At 40.7% G+C, this 21,411-nt stretch overlaps 1 protein-coding gene across 2 annotated transcripts in view; it reads left to right on the top strand.

Annotated features, from left to right (window-relative positions):
* Positions 1 to 21,411, top strand: part of DOCK8 (dedicator of cytokinesis 8) — a 229,109-nt gene that overhangs the window by 171,658 nt on the left and 36,040 nt on the right. For both annotated transcript variants that reach the window (XM_082403613.1, XM_082403614.1), the window contains 9 exons: positions 217 to 356; positions 5,984 to 6,153; positions 9,525 to 9,667; positions 11,570 to 11,752; positions 12,083 to 12,215; positions 13,182 to 13,269; positions 18,233 to 18,329; positions 19,699 to 19,833; positions 20,875 to 21,027. In XM_082403613.1, the coding sequence (XP_082259739.1) occupies positions 217 to 356; positions 5,984 to 6,153; positions 9,525 to 9,667; positions 11,570 to 11,752; positions 12,083 to 12,215; positions 13,182 to 13,269; positions 18,233 to 18,329; positions 19,699 to 19,833; positions 20,875 to 21,027 (1,242 nt within the window). The remainder of the gene's footprint in view (positions 1 to 216; positions 357 to 5,983; positions 6,154 to 9,524; positions 9,668 to 11,569; positions 11,753 to 12,082; positions 12,216 to 13,181; positions 13,270 to 18,232; positions 18,330 to 19,698; positions 19,834 to 20,874; positions 21,028 to 21,411) is intronic.

The following is a 21,411-nucleotide window of genomic DNA, read 5'->3' as shown; positions in this document are numbered from 1 at the left end:
ATGTGATCCTAGGATTTTAATCCTCTTTGCTGGGAAAGCAGAGTGAACGCTCTAAGTCTCAGTTTCTTCATCTGTCACATGGGGACACAAGCGGTACCTGCTTCACTGCATCGTGCCTACAGAGCCTGGCCATAGCATGTGCTCAATAAATACTAGCCATCATGATTTTAATTCCAGTTCTTGTCACTCATAGAACTGCTCCTTGCATTTCTATAGAACTCCAGCTCCTGCTCCAGTTTCCAGGACCAGAAGATTGCCAGCATGTTTGATCTGACACCAGAGTACCGCCAGCAGCACTTCCTCACTGGGCTTCTCTTTACCGAGCTGGCCGCCGCCCTGGATGCCGAAGGGGAAGGGTATGTTTCAGACATTTATAATGGAACACAAAGAAAAAAAAAAGGTGCTCCTTACTAAAGTTTGCAGTTCAGCCTCTCTTGCTTGGCGAAAATCTCTGCCATTGACCAGTTCCAAAGAGTAGAAGCAGCCACGTTTAGAGAAAATGCTGCTATAGGAATGTGGAAAGGCATGGCGTAGGGAGAGAAACCATAAAATAGCTCTTTTCAACCTCCTATTCTCTGAGAGGAAGTTTCCAATTCTACTAGGTTTCCCAGGGATGCTTGATTCGTGAGCTCCGTAGAAACAGGAGAACTATTTTTAGTGCATGCCTTGGGTGAGGTGTGCACACAGAGGCAGCAGCTAGGTGCCATTTGGATCCGTGCTGACAAAGGAAGTGGCCACTGATGAGAAGGTAGTTGCCCCGTGTCCAGATTAGGTTTCTTGCAAAAAGACCTTCCCAGTCTAAGAGAGAGGCCACAGGCCCAGGGCTTACACATTCTTTCACTGCTTATAAACCTGATCACCTATAGGCACGTGGCAATATCTGGACTTGAAGTCAATGAACTGGGACTTCCGTTCTTTCCTTCTTTTCCTCTGCTCCGTAAGCCCAAAGGATCAGACCTGACTGGACAGAAGCAGACAATGCCTTCCACAATACTACACGTTCCATTCAGCAATTACTGAATGCCTACCATGGGGCAGACATAGTTGAGTGTTGGAATATATCAGAGATATTTCAATGCACAAAACAGACAAAATCCCCTGCCCCCAGAGAGCTCACCATTCAGGGGCTCAAATCCAAGGAGCCTTAGGATTGGAAAGTAATTTAGGTTCAGGCCTTTTGGTGTTCACATGAGGCCCACAGAATTGAAGGAACTTGCCAAAAGCTACATAGCAGAGCCAAGTCTAGAGCCATGGTCTTGAGAGTCCCTCCTCAGGGCCCACCCTCCTATACCACATCATCTCCCTGCCTGGGAACCTACTCCTACAATGCCTACATTCTTCCCTCCTCTGCTAAAGAACTTTCTGGAATAGAGTATGCTGACTAATGGCAGCATGGCTGTATGTTATAGATTCTTGTCTAATTGGAAATTCTCAAGTTCTCTCGAAGTGCTTATAATTTTATGACAAAAACAGGACATCCTTGTATGAAACAATTGCAGGAGCACAAGATTGTGTAACTTCAGTAACAAATGTGTCCTAACCGCTTTGCTCATACTGATACTGCCTAAGTGAATGTAGGTCTCTGTCGCCCAGCAGGTCATTGAGGAAAGTCTGATGTTCTTAGCTCTGAATTCTGCCTCCTTCCAGAAATTCAGGTGCCAAGTGTATCCTTAGAGAGCTTCATTTTCCAAGGCTTCAATTTCGTCGTCTTCTCTCAACCCTAACTAAACTCCTCGCAATTTTCTCAGTAGAACTTTCTACTCTGTAGCTAACATAAATTTCCACAGCAACACAAAGTGCCCTGACAAATATGCTGAAAGGTGCTGAGAAGGAGGATTATGCACAAAGAAAATTGCCTTCATACACACACACACACACACACACACACACACACACACACACACGCTTTGTCTTAATTGTCCTTTAATAGCACGGACTTACGTGATTTCTAAAAGTACTCTTCAGTATTTTCATAAACGGTAGTTTCTATTTTCCATTTCTCTTCTAGTGAAATGTCTAGGGAAACAGCCTTTACATCTGTTTTGATTCCTCCTAAAATTGTTGCTGTTATTTTAAATACTAGCAACAGAGTAGAGTATGTTCAGAAGCCATGATGTGATTATATTCAATCAGGTAGCTACATTCTTCACACATGTACACACACACACACACACACACAAATACACACAAGGTACCTTTTCTACCCCCCAGAGGAAACTAATTAAGAGTGTCACTCCTTTGGCAACACAGTAATCCCTGATTGCGGCATTGTCAGTTACTCTCCTGGAGAGTCATTAAAAATACCATCACGGACTTTACCATGTGGGCAAAAATCTCAGAAACATCTTATCCTTTGACAATATTTCCTTTTGATCAGCACTTCCTTTTGCTGCCATTGTAATTAGTAGACTCACCAACACCTGCCCATATGAGGCGCAAGACCAGTGGGACACATCTCAATACCTGAACTCCTGAAAAGGAGCCACAGGTCTAGTTTCTAATGGATCTCTCTGGAACCCCCCTTACCTGGGGTATCCACAAACATCCACATATCATTAAATCCGTAGTGGTTTTCAAGAATGTGGAAATTATCTAGCATCTTTGTGTTATGCTACCAAATGTTTAAAGAATTAATTCCAATCCTTCACACACTCTTCCAAAAAAATAGAAGAGGAGAGAACACATCCCAGCTCATCCTATAAAACCAACGATACCCTGATGGCAAAAGCAGACAAAGACATCAAGAGAGAACTGCAGACAAATATGAATATTGATATAAATATCCTCAAAAAATACTGGCAGACTGCACCCAACAACATATAAAAAGGATTGTACACCATGGCTAGGTAGGATTTATCCAAGGAATGCAAGATTGGTTTAGCATCTGAAAATCAGTTGATGCAATACATTATATGAAGAGAATAAAGGATAAAACCCACTCAGTCATCTCAACAGGTGAATAAATACTGAGTGAAGTAAGTCAGACAGAGAAAGAGAAATATCGTATGATATCGCTTATATGCAAAATCTAAAAAGAAACGATACAAATGAAATTATTTACAAAACAGAAACAGACTCCCAGACTTAGAGAACCAACTTGTGGTTACTAGGGGGGAAGGGTGGGGGGAAGGGATAGCTGGGGAGTTTGGGATTGACATGTACACACTGCTATATTTAAAATGGATAACCAACAAGGACCTACTATATATATAGCACAGGGAACTCTGCTCAATATTATGTAACAACCTAAATGGGAAAATAATTTGAAAAAGAATAGATATATGTATAACTGAATCACTTTGCTCTACACCTGAAACTATCACAACATTGTTAATCAACTATACTCCAATATAAAATAAAAAGTTTGAAAAAAAAGCATTTGACAAAATCCATTAACTCTTCCTGAAAAAAGACACTTCACATACCCTTTAGGAATATATGAGAATTTCCCCAACCTGATAAAGGCATCTGTGAAAAACCCACAGCTAACATCATACTTATTGGTGAAAAACTGAATACTTTCCTTCTAAGGTCAGGAGCAAGACAAGAATATCCACTCTTGCTTCTTCTATTCAACATTGTACTGGAAGTTCTACTCAGAGAAGTTAGACAAAAAAATGAAATAAAAGGCATCCATATCAGAAAGGAAGAAGTAAAGCTATCTCTATTCACAGATGACATGATTTGTTTATAGAAAATCCTAAAGAACCCACTAAAAGAACTATTAAAGGTAATAAGCGACTCACGGACTTAGAGAATGAACTTATGGTTACTGGGAGGAAGGGTGGGAGGGAGGGATAGACTGGGAGTTTGGGATTGATGTGTACATACTGCTATATTTAAAATAACCAACAAGGACCTACTGTTAAAAAAAAAAAAGGTAATAAGTGAGTTCAGCAAGGTTGCAGGGTATAAGATCAATATACAAAAACTAACAATTTCTATACCCCTGAAATGAACAATATGAAATTCAAAAAAAAACATTCCACTTAAAGTAGCATCAAAAGAGTAAAATTCTTAGGAATAAATTTAACAAAAGAAGTACAAGACTTGTACACTGAAAACTACAAAACACTTTAGAAAGAAATAGAGAGATCTAAATAAATTGAGAGGCATGACGTATTCATGGATCAGAAAATTTAATATTGTTAAGATGGCAATACTCCCTAAATTGATCTACAAATTCAGTGCAATTCCTCTCAACATTCCAGCTGGCCCTTACAGAAATTGACAGGCTGATACTAAAATTCATGTGGAAATTCGAGGGACTCCAATATAGCCAAAACAATCTTGCAAAAGAAGAACAAAATTGGAGGACTCACATGTCCCAATTTCAAAACTTACTACAAAGCAAAAGTAGTCAAGACTGTGTGGTTATGACATAAAGATAGATCTATGTAAATTAATGAAATTGAATTGAGTCTATAAATGAATCCTTACATTTATAGTCAACTGATTTTTTAACAAGAGTGCGAAAAAAATCAATGGCGAAAAAATAGTGTTTTCAACAAATGGTGCTGGGAAAACTGGATATCCACATCCAAAAGAATGAAGTTGGACCCCTATCTCACACCATATACAAAAGTTAACTCAAAATAGATGAAAGACCGAATTGTAAGTGTTAAAACTATAAAACTCTTAGGTGAAATCTTAAGGGTAATCTTCATGAAATTTGATTAGGCAGTAGTCTCTTAGATCTGACATAAAAAATACACCCAGCAAAAGAGATAAGTTAGACTTCATTAAAATGGAAACTTCTTTGCTTTATAGGACATCATTAAGAAAGTGAAAAGACTCCAAACAGAATGGGAGAAAATATTTGCAAATCATAGATCTAATAAGGGATTTGTATCTAAAATATATTTTTTAAATCTTACAACTCAATAATAAAAGAACAAATAACTCAGTTTTTTAAAGGGCAAAGGATCAGAATAGACATTTCTCCAATGAAGCTATGACCAATAAGTACATGAAAAGGTTTTCAACATAATTAGCCATCAGGGAAATGTATATCAAAACTAGTTAAATACCCCTTCTGTCTTAGCTCCTTTAGGCTGCTATAACAAAAATATCATAGAATAGGTGGCTTATAAACCACAGAAATTTATTTCTCACAGTTCTGGAGGCTGGGAAGTTCAAGATCAAGGAGCTGGCAGATTCAGTGTCTTGTGAGGACCCACTCCCTAGTTCACAGATGGCCATCTTGCTGTGTCACCCCCATGGCAGAAGGGGGCAAGGGAGCTCTCTGGGGTCTCTTTTATAAAGGCAGTAATCTCATTCATGAGGGCTCTGCTGTCATGACCTAAAGCCCTCCCAAAGGCCCCACCTCCAGATACCATCACATTAGGAATTAGGTTTCAACATATGAATTTGGGAGGCAGGTCACAAACATTCAGTTCCTAGCACCTTCATACCCACTAGGGTGGCTGTAATACAAAAGATAGATAATAACAAGTGTTGGCAAAGAGAAAATAGAACCTTCATATACTGCTAGTGGGAACGTAAAGTGATGTAGCCACTGTTGAGAGCAGTTTGGTGGTTCCTCTAAAGGTTAAATATAGAGTTACCAGATGATCCAGTAATTCCACCCTCAGGTAGATACCCAAGAGAAATAAAAAACCTATAACCACACAAAAACTTATACACAAATATTCATAGCAGCGTTCATAATTCATAATAGCCAAAAAATAGAAACAACCCAAATGTCCATCAATTGATGAATGAATAAATAAAATGTGATCTGACTATGCAATGGAATATTATTCAACAATAAAAAGGAATGAAGTACTGATTCTACAACATGATGAACTTTAAACATCATGCTAACAGCAGAGCCAGGACTAGAACACAGGCAGTTTGTCTCTGGATTCTGTATGCCTCTACCCTACTTTGCTTGGTTTTCACGTCGTCACCCCATTGTTTAGGAGCATTCTGGTCAACCTCGCTTCACTATAACCTTTGGCTTTTTGTGTGGTGCCAACAGGATCAGCAAAGTGCAAAGGAAAGCTGTCAGTGCCATCCACAGCCTGCTCAGTTCTCACGACCTGGACCCGCGTTGTGTCAAACCAGAGGTGAAGGTCAAAGTTGCTGCCCTCTACCTGCCTTTGGTTGGTATCATTTTGGATGCTTTGCCTCAGCTCTGTGACTTTACAGGTAACAATGCCTTCTGTTTCCTTCTTTAGATTGATGGGAGGTCTTGCCAAATGCCCCACTAAAATGAGGTTTCTGTTACTAGCTCCAGTGCTGATATGTTTGTGTGAGCAATTCCCAACACCGGAGCTCTCCAGACTTTTTTAACATAGGCCCCAATAAGTGTATTTTTTTTTAAGGCACATAGCCCTGTATATGTTTTTCATTTAGAAATTGTTTGTTTATTCATTCACTCATTGGTCTGCTGGTATATGATGAACATTATAGACCATACACCACAAAGGATAAGATAATAACAGAAATATTTCTTTTGGAGATCCGTGCTCTAATGCCTTGAAATAAAGTTGTTCCTTTTTTTTTTTCTTTTATGAGCTTTTAAGGAAAGAAGCAGACTCGAATGAGTCTAAACACTTGTACCATGCAAAAAAAAAAAAAAAAAAAGGCATGGTGTCTGACACTATTAGGAGATTCTGCCACGGTAGAGAAATTTTGCCTTTGACACTAAGAGGCTCATTCTAAGGTTGAAAGTCAGTATCTCCCACTTGGCCACAAGAGGAAAGGATAGATTGTCTGAAAGGCCTTTGCGTACCTCCTGAGTTTATTTGCATGTTACTGTGTGGATTAGGGAATGTAGACAAACAAAACTACCCTCTCCCAAAAAAGAGCATCTTACCTGAGACCTGAGAAAGACAAGCCCATCTGCCTACCCTCCCCACAACACACACTCACACACACACAATTCTGACCACTTCAGAGTGGTTCTTGCTTTTTCCTCAGCAAAGGGAAGTTCTTAAAAATTACCTTGCTTGTTCTCTCAACTGAGGAAGGATCCCAAGGAATGCTTATTGAGCCCAGCATCCTTGGAAGCAATCATGCTCGGAATCTTAGAACCATCCATGTTTTCTTGCTTCCTCCAAATGCGAAGTGTCCTATGTGACTAAATTATTTCTAAAATCCTTGTGGTGGCAATTCTTTAGCTCATAAAATGAGAGAAAAAATGGGCAGGGAAATTACAGAAGCAAGCTTGGCACACGAGATGAACCGTTTGCAGGGTGAGGTGCGTGGAGCTTCCTGTAGCAGTGCCTGACTGGAGGGCAAACGGAGAGCAGAGTTGTCTTCAAGATTTAAAGATGCAATTCAGAGCATGGCAGGTGACTTGCAGACCATTTCTAGGATTTTGCCTGGACGTTTCAAGAAAGTTTCACTTGAAGACCTGTGATTTGTTTGTTCCCAAAGCAGGGAATCACATTAGCATGCATTATCCTAAGCTTCCTTGTTGATTAGAATTTTCCAAATCAGTGACTTGGGATCAAAACTTTTCAGCACTTGGTCTTTGAGCCTTTTAAGTCTCAATGGTTTCTTTACGTATGCACTGAACTTTATAGTCATGATGTAGCTGACAAGTGGGAAAACAGTGTAAGTATTCTATTATTATAGGTAATATAGTGCATCTGTTACATATGGAATCTTTCGATTGATAAACTAATAAGAATATAGTATATTTTTTTAAAAAGATACAACTGAATTCAAATTCCAGCCTATTTATTACTATATATGACCTTTGGAAAGTTCCTCAGCCTTTTAATGCCTTCCCTTCCGTTCCTCGGTTGTAAAATGTGATAACAATGCCTATATCTTAGGGTTGTGATAAAGATGAAATGAGAGAACTTCTATAAAAGCATTTTGGCAGCAAATGTTTCTATCCTCTCCTCTCCTTGTCTTGTAACCATGACCCTATGCACATTTAGGGGAAATGAGAACATATCCTCAAATTAATCCTGATAAAGTTATCAGGTCTTGAATAATTGCCACATGCTCTTCATTTCACCATTTGTTTAAAAACTCAACTGACTTAAAAACAATAGTGAATTATTATTTTTAAAAATTGAGTTCTGTTTTTATAAGTTTGGCAGGTGAAAATACTGTTGACACTGTAGTTTTTATGAAAAATTGAAAGTCAAAATACTATAATGTTGACAGGTCTAATAAAATTACAAGTTTTTAATGGATCAGTCATACATGTTTTAACACACTTTTCTCAGAACTGCTAAACAAATATTAATACTTTCTGTGTGTATGATTCATAATGGTCTTAAAACCAGCCTTTTAAATGGTGGGTCCTTATTTTGTTTGCATACATCTAGACCTATGTATAAATATAGATACATCTATATTACATGGATACATTAAATTAACATTTATTTCAAACATTCAATATTTAATAAATTATTGCTGAATTTGTGATAATAGCTTGTTATTCTATAAGGTACTTGTTTAATTCTGTAATTATAGGTTCCTTTCTATTTGGTCATTATTTGAAATATATGAATGAAGTAAAAATATCATATTATAGAAAAGTGTTATGAAAGCTTTGAATTTTTTTTTCACAGTTTGAAAAATTAACTTCTAGCCTAATCTTGTGCTGGACATTTTGTCTCTTTTATTAGACTGCCTACTTTTTCCTATAGATGATAAACAGGAATAAATAGATGATAAATAGATGCTATTTTCCTATAGCAGATAAATAATGCTAAATTTCAGGTTTAAAATTACTGTGCTGACCTTAGTAACTAAGTATCAGTCACACATGGGGCAGTGGGTAGGGAACATAGGGTAATACCATCTTTGGCTTGATGGCAAGAAAGATTTTTTTAAGACTTTATTTTTTAGAGCAGTTTTGGGTTTATAGCAAAATTGAGAGGAAGGTACAGAGGTTTCCCATACACCCCCTGTACCCACACATGCATAGCCTCCCCCATTATCAGCATCCCCCACCAGGGGGGTGCATTTGTTACAATAGATAAACCTACATTGAGACATCATAATCACCCAAAATTCATAATTTACATTAGGTTTCACTCTTGGTGTACATTCTAGGGGTTTGGACAAATGTATAGTGATACGTATCCAGCATTGTAGTATCATACAAATTAGTTTCTCTGCCCTAAAATTCTTCTGTGCTCTGCCTATTCATCCCTCCCTTCCCCCAACCCCTGGCAACCACTGAACTTTTTACTGTCTCCATAGTTTTGCCTTTTCCAGAAAGTCGTGTAATTGGAATCACACAGTATGTAGCCTTTTCGGATGGGCTTCTTTCACTTATTAATATGTGTTTAAGTTTCCTCCTCACCTTTTCATGGCTTAATAGCTCATTTCTTTTTAGCACATTGTCTGGATGTGCCACAGTTTATTTATCCATTCACCTACTGAAGGACATCTTGGTTGCTTCCAAGTTGTGGCAATTATGAATAAAGCTGCTATAAGCATCCATGTGCAGATTTTTGTGTGAACATAAGTTTTCAACTCCTTTGGGTAAATACCAAGGAACATGATTGCTGGATCGTATGGTAAGACCAATAGTATTTTAATTGCAGCTGCAGATGCCCGCAGTGGAAAAAATCGCACCAATGGCTCAGATGAAGAACAAGAAGGGACCAGTGCAATTAACCAGAATGTGGCACTAGCCATAGCTGGGAATTTTAATTTGAAGACAAGTGGAACAATGCTGTCTTCCCTGGTATGTTGGTGCACATTTCTCCTGTTTATTTTTCATTTTGTGTCTTTTCCTATCCTTTAATGGGCTTGTTCCTAAATTCACCTACCAGAACCCAGCATAGAGCAGGCAGTCAGATTTCTGCCTCATTGCTTGACGCCAGAAGGAATCACTGTGAGGCTAGCAGTTGAGAAGGGAAATGGCACAGTTGAGGCAGCACACAGTCATGCAGGGTTCTAGCAACAGCAAGAGACTCACAGATCAAATTCAGGCAGTTTCAATGGTGCTAAGTTCAAGGCTCAGAAGACCAAGAAAGGTGAACTTGGAAAATCTGAGATATTGCAAAGGAGATCAAACCAAGGCTCCCTCAGGTGGGAGGCTGGCACTGTGTTTATTCTATGTGTATATTATTCATTCTGTGTCTGCCTTAAAAAGAAGATTGAAGGAGGCCGGTAGCTTGGTAGGGTGTGTCTTAAGCTTCTTCAGCTTTTCTAGGTCCCCAAGAGAGCCTAAGCACAGTTGTTTGGCTCTGTCCTTTTGCACAGACACTATGGGCTTGAAGAGGGGCTCCTACAGGAATACAACCTCTGATTCACTTGAGGTGGGATCTACCTCTGTTCCTTGCTGAGCTCTGACAATCCTTTTGTCAAGACAGCGCTGCATCCTCCAGCTTAATTTAACTTTGCATTTCAGTGTAGGGTTCATATCTGCAGAGAACTCAGCTCAGTTCTTTCCTAGGAAGGCAGCCTCTCAACCTAATTCTGCTTTGCTGGGTGACTTTCTTCTCTTCCCTCCAGCACTTCCCCATTCCCCACACACCCCCATGAGAGTTGAAGGGCAGGAGGTAAAAAAAGAGAAAAGAAACACTGGAGAGTTGACATCAGTCATCCTACAGTTGAATAAATATGGTGTGCTTTATGAGCTCTTCCACCTTCCTAACTTCTTACCAAAGTTAGCTGCCTGAGGTGGTGTGTGCCTTTTACATTGTTGTTTTTCTCCAACAGAGAAACTCAAAAGCCCAAGAACCTTCCCCTCTTAGAAGGTATTTCCTATGAAGTTATAATATTGTGTGTATATTCAATACATCTAAAGATTTCACTTCTTCTTGTAGCCATACTCAGAAAAACTAAAGTTAAAGTAATTTCGTAAGCCCTGTCATTCCCATCCAGACCTACCATTCCCCTCACGTATGAACTAATACCTCACTGCAGCTTCACCACTACATTCCGTTGGATGTTAGCTATGCCACATGAATCACATATTGTCCTTTGTGTTGATTGGATGAGGGACAGAAAGTGTGCTCAGCACTCTGAAATGAACACTGCAGCCAAAGTATGAAAGCAAACAGCCTGAGCCCCTACACCTCCCCCCCAGGAGAGCATAAATTGTGGTTAAAGTCCCATTACAGAGGCCTCCACTGAATTATGCACTTGATTAATTTGCTGAGCAGTTCACGACCCTTATACTTTGGACTCTGACAAAGAAGCTAAATCTTGAACAGTTAGGGTATTTCGGGAAACCAGCCAGGGTAGTTCTCTGCTATAAGTCCAACCCTGCTGTCGCCAGCTTGAAGGAGAAATATAATACTTGAAGATCTCACAGCTGGGAAGGCCCTGTGTATCACTGAGATTGGGTTGGGGGAGGGCATGGTCAAGGTCCAGGGCGGACCACCAGACCACACTGCTCCTGAAACAGAGGGTGCCCTGGCTGAAAGCCTGGTTAGAATACTGCCCCGGGCCAGCCCCTCTGCAAAGCAGCCCAGCTCAAAAGAACGCGGCCTCCCCAGCTGGAGGAAGGCAGAGTTCCCGGAAACATCCCCGTCAAGGACAAATACAGTTACTGTGTCTTAGGAAATAGCATCCCTTTCAATGTGTCTGCTGCTCAGCCTCTTGTCCTATGTCGATCTCCCAATCTGCCTGCTTCCAGCCCTACAAGCAGTACAACATGCTGAATGCCGACACGACCCGAAACCTCATGATTTGCTTCCTCTGGATCATGAAAAATGCTGATCAGAGCCTCCTTAGGAAGTGGATTGCTGACCTGCCATCAATGCAACTAAACAGGATTTTAGATGTCCTTTTCATCTGTGTCTCATGTTTTGAATACAAGGTATCGTTCAAGTTCTATCCTGTCTTGTCACTTTTCCCCTCTGTTTGGGCAATGGGGGCATCCTTAACTTTGTCTTATTTCTGTATTAAAGTCCATAGCCTATTTGTATATCCATAACCTATCTAGCTATGATAATTCCTCCGGCAAAGGATCTCTGCCTTCTGCAGAGAGAACCTCATTCCCGTTAACAGGATTTCAGCCTTAGGGGCGTGTCTGTGTAGCACATGTCCAAACTGGCTGATGTCACCATGAAGTGTTCTGTCTTTAGGATTCTCCCCATGAACAGAGATCTAACCAAACTTAATGTCCTTCTGCTTCTGTCCGATCCAGGGAAAACAGAGTTCTGACAGAGTCAGTACCCAAGTTCTGCAGAAGTCGAGGGATGTCAAGGCCAGGCTGGAAGAGGCTTTGCTCCGTGGGGAAGGGGCCAGAGGGGAGATGATGCGGCGCTGCCGGGCTCCAGGTGTGTTGGGTCGGCCCTTCCCTGCTGTCAGCAGAGCTTTGTACCCTTTGTGGGAAGGAGTGTCCTCCCCACATGATGAGTAGACACCATCACTTTCTTAAGAGGTTATGGTAATAGAGACAAGCAGTTTCTGGGGTTCTGTGCAAGATGTATGAGATGTTAGCCCCATTCCTCTAAGGGAAAGCTCCTTTCCTGAGATCACAGGAACCCTGGAAATGTCCTCAAATGGCATCTTCTGTTTAAAACTTGTTGGTGGTAAAAGGTCCCGTCCAAGAATGTGAGTCATAGGATGAGATTAATGGTGTCTCCCTCAAGGCTGACACTTCTCCCCGGGATATTTGAGTAGTCTATGTAGATAGTTCTACTGGATAGTTCTGGTTCCAAGGTCATCTTCTCAAATCATGCAGGGCACTATTAGAATGGATCCAGTCCTCACAATGGTCTCAGAGTGTTCCAGTCCTCCAGGGATCTCACCACATTAGGAATGATCTCCAAGAAGCTGAGCTCTTCTCTGTAGGATAGAGTGAAGTGTTCAGGCACCCTCAGTCTTAGTCACTGTGCTCAAGAAAAACAGAGTGACAGCTCCTTCTAGCAATGGGACACCATGGTAGGGAACTTGGAAGGAGACGAGCTTTTTCAGTGGTGGTTGGACACCCTCATTCTACACAAACACTCTCCTTTTCAATAATTCAGGGAGAACCCCCAATTTCACTGGAACCCCGTGTTCATGAGAAATGTGCTTGCTGACACTCCAGAAGGGCAGGTGTTCTTCTAAGCTCTAGCCTGTCAATCAAAGAGCAGGTCAGCCCAGACTTGGATGTGGGCTTTGTCTCCCACCAGCACCCAGCATGGATTCTAATTAGCCAGAGAAGTGATGCTGAGTCCTCTCAGCTGAGCTTGTTCCGGAACTTCTGGTTATCTTGCTGCTGCTAATCAAATTCCTGTCGTGCATTTCTTAACTCCTAGGGAATGACCGATTTCCAGGCCTAAATGAAAATTTGAGATGGAGGAAAGAGCAGACACATTGGCGGCAAGCTAATGAGAAGCTAGATAAGTAAGTCACTCAGCAACTTTGTGCTACTTTTACCTAAAGTTCAAAACTATTTTTCCCAGGCTACTTGTATTACTGAAACAACTACATCCTTCCAAGGGTAAGAAAATGAAACATCATTATCTGTGTAAATTCAGTTCATCCAGGGACCCAGGATAATCAAAGGTATAAAGAGTTATGATTTCCAGCCCTTAAACATTTATCACACTGATAAGCATTTAAAGAAAACTAATATTTAGCAATCTCAGCTAGCTTAAGAAAAGCTGCTGATGAGGCAGGACAGGGTACCCAGGACCACATCATTTCAATCCATATTTACACTCCAGAAATGTGTACAAAGATGTATATTCAGGGACATTTATGTCAGCATTACGTAAAATTGTAAAAAAACTGGAATATTCTTAATGCTTAAGAATAGGGAAATATGTAATGAAATATTAGATTGGCATTTAAATGTTTTCAAATCATTTTAATGATATGGGAAATGCTTATGATATAATGTTAAGTAAACAAAGCAGAACAGATACTTGTTTTTAGAGTATAATCTTAAATCTCCAGCTACGCATCGTAAATACATTTTTAAAAGACTGTAAGGAAATTTACCAAAACATTAACCATGGTTTTCTTTGGGTGTTGAGAATATGTGTAAATGATGTTTTCCTTTTTATACTTTGCTGTGTGTCCTACAATGGATGTGTATTATGATATATTATCAGAAAACAATGCTAAAATGAAATGAAAGAAGAAAAATCCTGCTTGGATTGCAATATATGCTATATACATATTGCTATATGTGCAGCAATTTGGACGTATGAGTGCTAAAATGAAATTGAATAGACAGCACATATCTGCTGCTCCTCGTAGCAACAGGTAGCCTAATGAATCCTAGGGTTCACTGGCAAAACATTATATGGCTAACGATACCCCCCCACACACATACACACAGTTGACAAGGCATAGGTAGGGTATCCCCGTGGTGTATAAAGCACCCATCATAAGGAGGGGTGGGAGATGGGGCAGACTTGAGTAGCAATGTTGTTTTGTAAATAAATATGTTACTACCTTGGTTGTTACCACAAGAATGAATCATTCTGGCTCACTTATGGGACTTCTGGGAGTCAAATTTATTTTAAAACATTAAGGAGGTAAATATTTTTATTGAATGTGTTACTTGCAAGGCCCAGTTGTTGGTCTTATGAATAATATCCATTTGGTTTGGGTATTTTATGCTTGTTCTAAGTTCCCTGAACTGATTTATAAGATATTTGGTTCTGAGAGTGCATAAGTTCCAGTTCAGGCAATGAAACCCGCGCCCCGCCCCCCAAAAATTAAAGAAATATTGTATGTAGTTAGTTGCCACAGAACTGCCTGGGTGGTTAGGCCATCTACGCCATGAGATTAAAAGAAGAGCCTAACAAAGCATGTTTGCCTGGGCTGTGTGAGTGGATGTTTGGGGAAACCTTTCCCTTTTGCTGCAGAAACAACACAATACTGAGACTTTCCATGCAGGGTGCACCAAACCCCTCCAGGTCAAGTCTCAGCCCTGAGCTAAGGGATGGGCTGCTCATAATCAGAGCTAATGATTCTCCTCTGATCATCTTCAGGGGTGATTTTTTTTAAAAGAGAAAACATAGTAAAATTGTAACTGCTAAATTAAGCTATTTGGAAAACTTTTGTAATTATAATAGTGGTGTCTTTCACCTTTCTCTTTCAGATCACTTTTCAATTATTTTGGCTCTGTTTCTTTTAGAGCAGTCATTTTCAACCTGGGCTGTACATTAAAATCACCTGGGGAGCTTTTAAATCTCCCAGTGCCCAGGTGTACCCCAGGACAATTAGTTTGGAATCTCCAGCAGCGGGACCCAGAAATCAGTATGTGGTGAAACTCCCTAGGTGATTCTTGTGTAGTCAAATTTGAGAACCATCGTTTTAAAAAAAATGGCTTTTTAAAAATCAAATTAGTAGTGGTGATGGTTGCACAACAATATGAATGTACTTAACTGTACACTTAAAAATGGTTAAGGTGGTAAGTTTTGTGTTATGTGTATTTTACCACAATTAAAAAATTTGGAAAAAAAAAATCCAGATTAGGTCACTCTAGATCTGCACTGTCCAGTACAATAGCCAAGGTAGTACTATAAGTGAAAAATACATGCCAGATTTTGAACTTAGCACAAATAAAAGAATGTAAAATATCTCATTAGTAAGTTTTATTGTGATTGCACATTGACTATTTTTTGATATATTGGGTTAAATAAAATATATTAACATTAATTTCACCTGTTTCTTTTTGTGTTTTTTGGAGTGGCTACTACAAAATAGAAAATGACACATGTGGCCCCCATTATGTTTCTTTTGGATAGCTTTACTCTAAATCTAAACCTCCAGTAAATTAATAAAAAGTAGCTTTTAAATTTCACTTATTTTACCCAGATATTATCATTTGGAGAATGAGGAAAAAATGTAGAGCAGCTTGGGACCACAGAGCCTATCCTAAGCGTGAAAACATTTTTTTTTAATTTTTAAAAAAAATTTTTTAACATCTTTATTGGAGTATAATTGCTTTACAATGGTGTGTTAGTTTCTGCTTTATAACAAAGTGAATCAGCTATACATATACATATATCCCCATATCTCTTCCCTCTTGTGTCTCCCTCCCTCCCACCCTCCCTATCCCACCCCTCTAGGTGGTCACAAAGCACTGAGCTCATCTCCCTGTGCTATGTGGCTGCTTCCCACTAGCTATCTGTTTTACATTTGGTAGTGTATATATGTCCGTGCCACACTCTCAGTTTGTCCCAGCTTACCCTTCCCCCTCCCCGTTTCCTCAAGTCCATACTCTAGTAGGTCTTCGTCTTTATTCCCGTCCTGCCCCTAGGTTCTTCATGACCATTTTTCTTTTTTTTTAGATTCCATATATATGTGTTAGCATACGGTATTCCTTTTTCTCTTTCTGACTTACTTCACTCTGTATGACAGACTCTAGGTCCATCCACCTCACTACAAATAACTCAATTTTATTTCTTTTTATGGCTGAGTAATATCCCATTGTATATATGTGCCACATCTTTTTTTTTTTTTTAAATAATTCTTTATTTATTTATTTATTTTTGGCTGTGTTGGGTCTTCGTTTCTGTGCGAGGGCTTTCTCCAGTTGCGGCGAGCGGGGGCCACTCTTCATCGTGGTGCGCGGGCCTCTCACTATCGCGGCCTCTCTTGTTGCGGAGCTCAGGGGCCTAGTTGCTCCGTGGCACGTGGGATCTTCCCAGACCAGGGCTCGAACCCGTGTCCCCTGCATTGGCAGGCAGACTCTCAACCACTGCACTACCAGGGAAGCCCCTGTGCCACATCTTCTTTATCCATTCATCTGTCGATGGACACTTAGGTTGCTTCCATGTCCTGGCTATTGTAAACAGAGCTGCAATGAACATTGTGGTACATGACTCTTTTTGAATTATGGTTTTCTCGGGGTATATGCTCAGTAGTGGGATTGCTGGGTCGTATGGTAGTTCTATTTTTAGTTTTTTAAGGAACCTCCATACTGTTCTCCATAGTGAAAACATTTAAAACGCAGGGAAGGGACTTCCCTGGTGGTGCAGCAGATAAGAATCCGCTTGCCAATGCAGGGGACACGAGTTCGATCCCTGGTCTGGGAAGATCCCATGTGCCGAGGAGCAGCTAAGCCCGTGCACCACAACTACTGAGCCTGTGCTCTAGAGCCTGCGAGCCACAACTACTGAGCCCACACGCCACAACTACTGAAGCCCGCACGCCTAGAGCCTGTGCGCCGCAACAGGAGAAGCCACCACAATGAGAAGCCCGTGCACTGCAACGAAGAGTTGCCCCCGCTCGCCACGACTAGAGAAAGCCCACACAGAGCAGCGAAGACCCAACACAACCAAAAGTAAAAATTAAAATTAAATTAAAATAAAATAAAATAAATAAATAAAATTATGCAGGGAAATATTTATTCTGAGCCCTTGATGGTATGTAAGCCATAGCAATGCCCCCATCATTGTGTGAAGGGGACTCAAGCACAGCTAAGTGATTATCCCGGACCAAGAGTTTTAAGCTCATATCAGGATGCCCCAACCCCTATGGCAACACGTTGGCCACTGGGACATCTTGGGAAAGTTAATTCTTCACACTTTCCTTTCCTAGCCACTATATTTAGGAGATACAAAATGTCTCTTTCCAGCTTCACTTGGACTTTATGAGAATGGATAAATTAATGCATAAAATGTTCTGATTCTTTAAGAAGGAACCTAATAGAGAAGCAGCACCAGGTAATTTCCCACTCCCTCGTGGCTAATAACCAATGACGTCCAGCAGGATGTTAGATGGCCTGCCCCACAGGAATGCAACCTTGCTTCCCAGTGGAAAAGGACAAAAGGCCCATACTTGACTCTGCAACCCCAAGGCAGTCTTTGGAAAGTCAAGACACTGACTCTTCCCTGACCCAGTTCTGAAACATCATCCTTTCCTAATCAAGCAGCATCGCGATTAGCCAAATTCACATCACACCTAGTCTCACCTCCTCTAGCTGTTGCCAAGCTAGGCTTCTTGGCTCAGATCTAGGCTTCTTGGCTCAGTTTAGGAGATGGCTCTCACGGGTGAAATGCAAGAATGACCCTGAAGCTTTAAGCACCAATCTAATTGGCTGACCTAATTGCTAGTAATAACCAATAATTGCTTTTTTACCCTTTTTGTTATTTTTATAATTGTCATCATTATTCATAATAGGGGGGATGGGGATGGCCTGGAGACTTTACCTAGAAAGCCTTTTTAACCAGACACCAATTACAGAAGGCATCTATATTCCTTAGTTACCAGTAACCAGCTGCTTTGTTTTCACTTCAAGATTGACTCTTCAGAAGATTTCTTTACACTTGGAATATAGATTACCATCATTGGGAAATGGCCAGATTTGATATGCACTTTAATTTGACCTCTTTTTGTTTCTTAGAACAAAAGCAGAGTTAGATCAAGAAGCCTTGATCAGTGGCAATCTAGCTACCGAAGCAAATTTAATCATCCTGGATATGCAGGAAAACATTATCCAGGTGAGGACAACAGACACCTGATCTATTCAACATGAATATGTTTACTAGAATTTAATAAAGAATTCTTTATAGAAAATGGTGAAAGAAATAAACGTGATATGAAATGCTTTTTGTTTAAATGAAGTTGGGAAGTTTACCATTTACAATAGTGTCCACCTTACAAATTCCAGAGATACTTACCGAACATCCTTCTGGATTCATTGACTTGAAGCTTGCTTGGAAAGAGTTAGGTGCTTGACAGACTGACTCCCGTAGTTAAATCTGCCTGCGCATGTGCAAAGTTTATAATGCAGGTGGTGGGCTTATAGTTCAGTGTCTAGAATAGGGGTGGTAGGTTTTTTTTTTGATAGGTCAACTCCATTTGAATTATGGTTGATGTCTGTATGGGAGCTAAGATTATGACTGGGCTAGGTAAAAGGAGTGCGAAGTGTGATTAATGATGTCTGTTTTGGACACAAATTAGTGAAGAAAAATCATTTGTACCATGAATTTGCCATCCCTGCTGTACAAAAGTGTTATATCAATGTGAACTTTATAGTAATACAATTCACCATACTAATTTCATTTTCTAAGTGAATGCTTCTGGAAATTCTCAAGACATCTAGGTGATAATGGGTTTTTAGTTAACCTGAAAAATGAGTCCTTACATGTTTCCAATGAAAAATCATTTATTAGAGGGCTAGAAGAAGAAATATTGTCGAAACATAGTTGAACTTAGTAATCCAACTTTTAAGTTATCTTTTAAAAAGTGATTATTGTACAAAAATAAAGACCAAAAGTATATGGTACCTTTGATAAATACTTGGCATCATGTTGATTATATCTTTATACAATACTGCTTTGAGTGCTATATTCTTAACCCCAGTCCTCAAAATGTATTTGCAGTTTTCAAAGGAAGCTGAAACTTATTTATCATTGTCTTTGGGGACATTAGTCCTGCTGCAGCTGATAAATAAGCTTCTATTTAGAAACATCACTGCCACAAGCAGCCCCTAGTGTAATGGGAAGCCCACAATTGTGGTTTGAAAGCCCACAAGAAAAGCTGTGCCTTGTATACAAGGAAAGAACATTCCAAAAGCTGTTGCCCAGGATTGGGGGAAGGTGTACCTTATAACTTGGTTTAGCAGCCCAGAATTAGGCATAAATCCCAAATCAATTGGGAGTTTTGGAATAAAGTCACGTGGAAATAGGTCTTCAGCTCTCCTGGTAGTGGACGATACATGGGGTGCTTTCCCAAACCCTTAAGATGATAGACGGAGAGAGATGAAACAGCATCACTGTGCTAATTGCCAAGAGCACCCACCTGTGTCTTCCCCTTCAGTTCATGGGCACAGCACAGGGATTCACTGATGCTGTTCTGTTCCCCCAGGCAAGCTCGGCTCTGGACTGTAAAGACAGCCTGCTGGGAGGCGTGCTAAGAGTCCTGGTGAATTCTCTGAGCTGTGATCAGAGCACCACCTACCTGACTCACTGCTTTGCGACTCTCCGTGCTCTCATTGCCAAGGTAAACATGGGACACTTGCTTTCTTACTCTTAAGAGTTAAGATTCTCATCAATCTAGCTTCACGTTTCTTGCTTCAGGTGCACCAAAACCCGCAGACCACTGTGTTAAGTGACACTGCGGTAAAAGTCTTAAGTCTCATTAGGAAGGAAGCAGGTACACTGATTCTACAGGACTCACCATGAAGAGGAAAAACAGTGCCTCTCACACTAGAAATGTGGGCCCAACTATAGAAATTTGAAATGGCCACTCACTGAAGACATGAGAGTGGAAATCAGTTGAGCACCTTTGTTTTTCACCCTTTTTCTTTAGCACCTTATCTGAGTGAGATTCAATTCCTATACATGACTCCCATTGGTAAATCTTACAAAATGTCACGTCATAAAATGCAGAAAGTTTAGAAATACATTTCTCATAGCCTGAAGAATATAGATTTTCCTGAGGTAAAACAGTCTATTGCAGACTCCTATCTCCCCCTTTATTGAAAATCTCCGTTGATGCCTTCTATCTGGGATCTTTTACATTTAGAAAGCGGAATCCCGGGATTTTCAAGTGGTTAAGACTCTGCGCTTCCACTGCAGGGGGCGCATGTTCAATCCCTGCTCGGGGAACTAAGATCTGCAAGCCGTGCAGCGTGGCCGTGCGGAGGTGGGGAGAAAAAGAAAATAAAGTGGAATCCCTCTGCTCTCAGCCGTCAGGATCATTTGCTCTCTCTTAGTCACCAGTAATTTCCAGGGAAGCCAGTAAACTCAGGCTAATTCCTTCAGAGTTGGGACTTCACCAGGGAAGGCAGCCTGGCTGACCGTGCAGCTAATTTTGCAGCCCTGATCTTAGCTGAGCAGTTCATAATGAGATCTTAAGTCGACTCCGTTGCTTCACTGCATCTTCTGATTCAAGTAACTCATCACCTTTATGGAGCAACGCATTAAGTCTTGTGGGCTTTTTGCTTGTCCAAGCAGCCATTTCCATACTTCAACAGGCATCCAGTCCAGAAAGCGTACGATCGTGCCGAGTGATGTCTTATGGCCCCTGTGTCTCTCCTAGTTCGGCGACCTGCTGTTTGAGGAGGAAGTGGAGCAGTGCGCGGACCTGTGTCAGCGAGTGCTGCATCACTGCAGCAGCAGCATGGACGTGGCCCGGAGCCAAGCCTGCGCCACTCTCTACCTCCTCATGAGGTTCAGCTTTGGAGCCACCAGCGTAAGCGCCCAGGGCGACCCAGAATCAGCAGAGAGAGTCAATGCGAAGCCCTGGGGGAGGAAAAGTGTGCACTGTTGCAGTTGACTTCTGCCACGTGGGAAGGAAACAGTTGGGCATGTAGATGGATAGCAGCTTTTGTTTGAATTTGCATCTAGAAGTAAACTATTAAGATTGATGAATGCAGTGGTTTCCATCCGTGTGTTTCAATAAGAAATGAACAGATATGTGTAGATTCAAGGTTGTCATCTGTGGGAAAAAAAAATACAACAGAATTAGGACTTCAGAAGAGTTTGTCCTGTTTCTAAAAGCTGATTGGTACCAGGATGACCTGTGGAAGAGAATTTGAAATGATCGCTATCATCTACACCTGAGTGTTAATTGAAG

The sequence above is a fragment of the Balaenoptera borealis genome, assembly GCF_965194805.1.
Source record: "Balaenoptera borealis genome assembly, chromosome: 8".
NCBI classification, from domain to species: Eukaryota; Metazoa; Chordata; class Mammalia; order Artiodactyla; family Balaenopteridae; genus Balaenoptera; species Balaenoptera borealis.
Note: the sequence above shows the minus strand (reverse complement) of the source record. Positions and strands in the feature narration are given on the sequence as shown.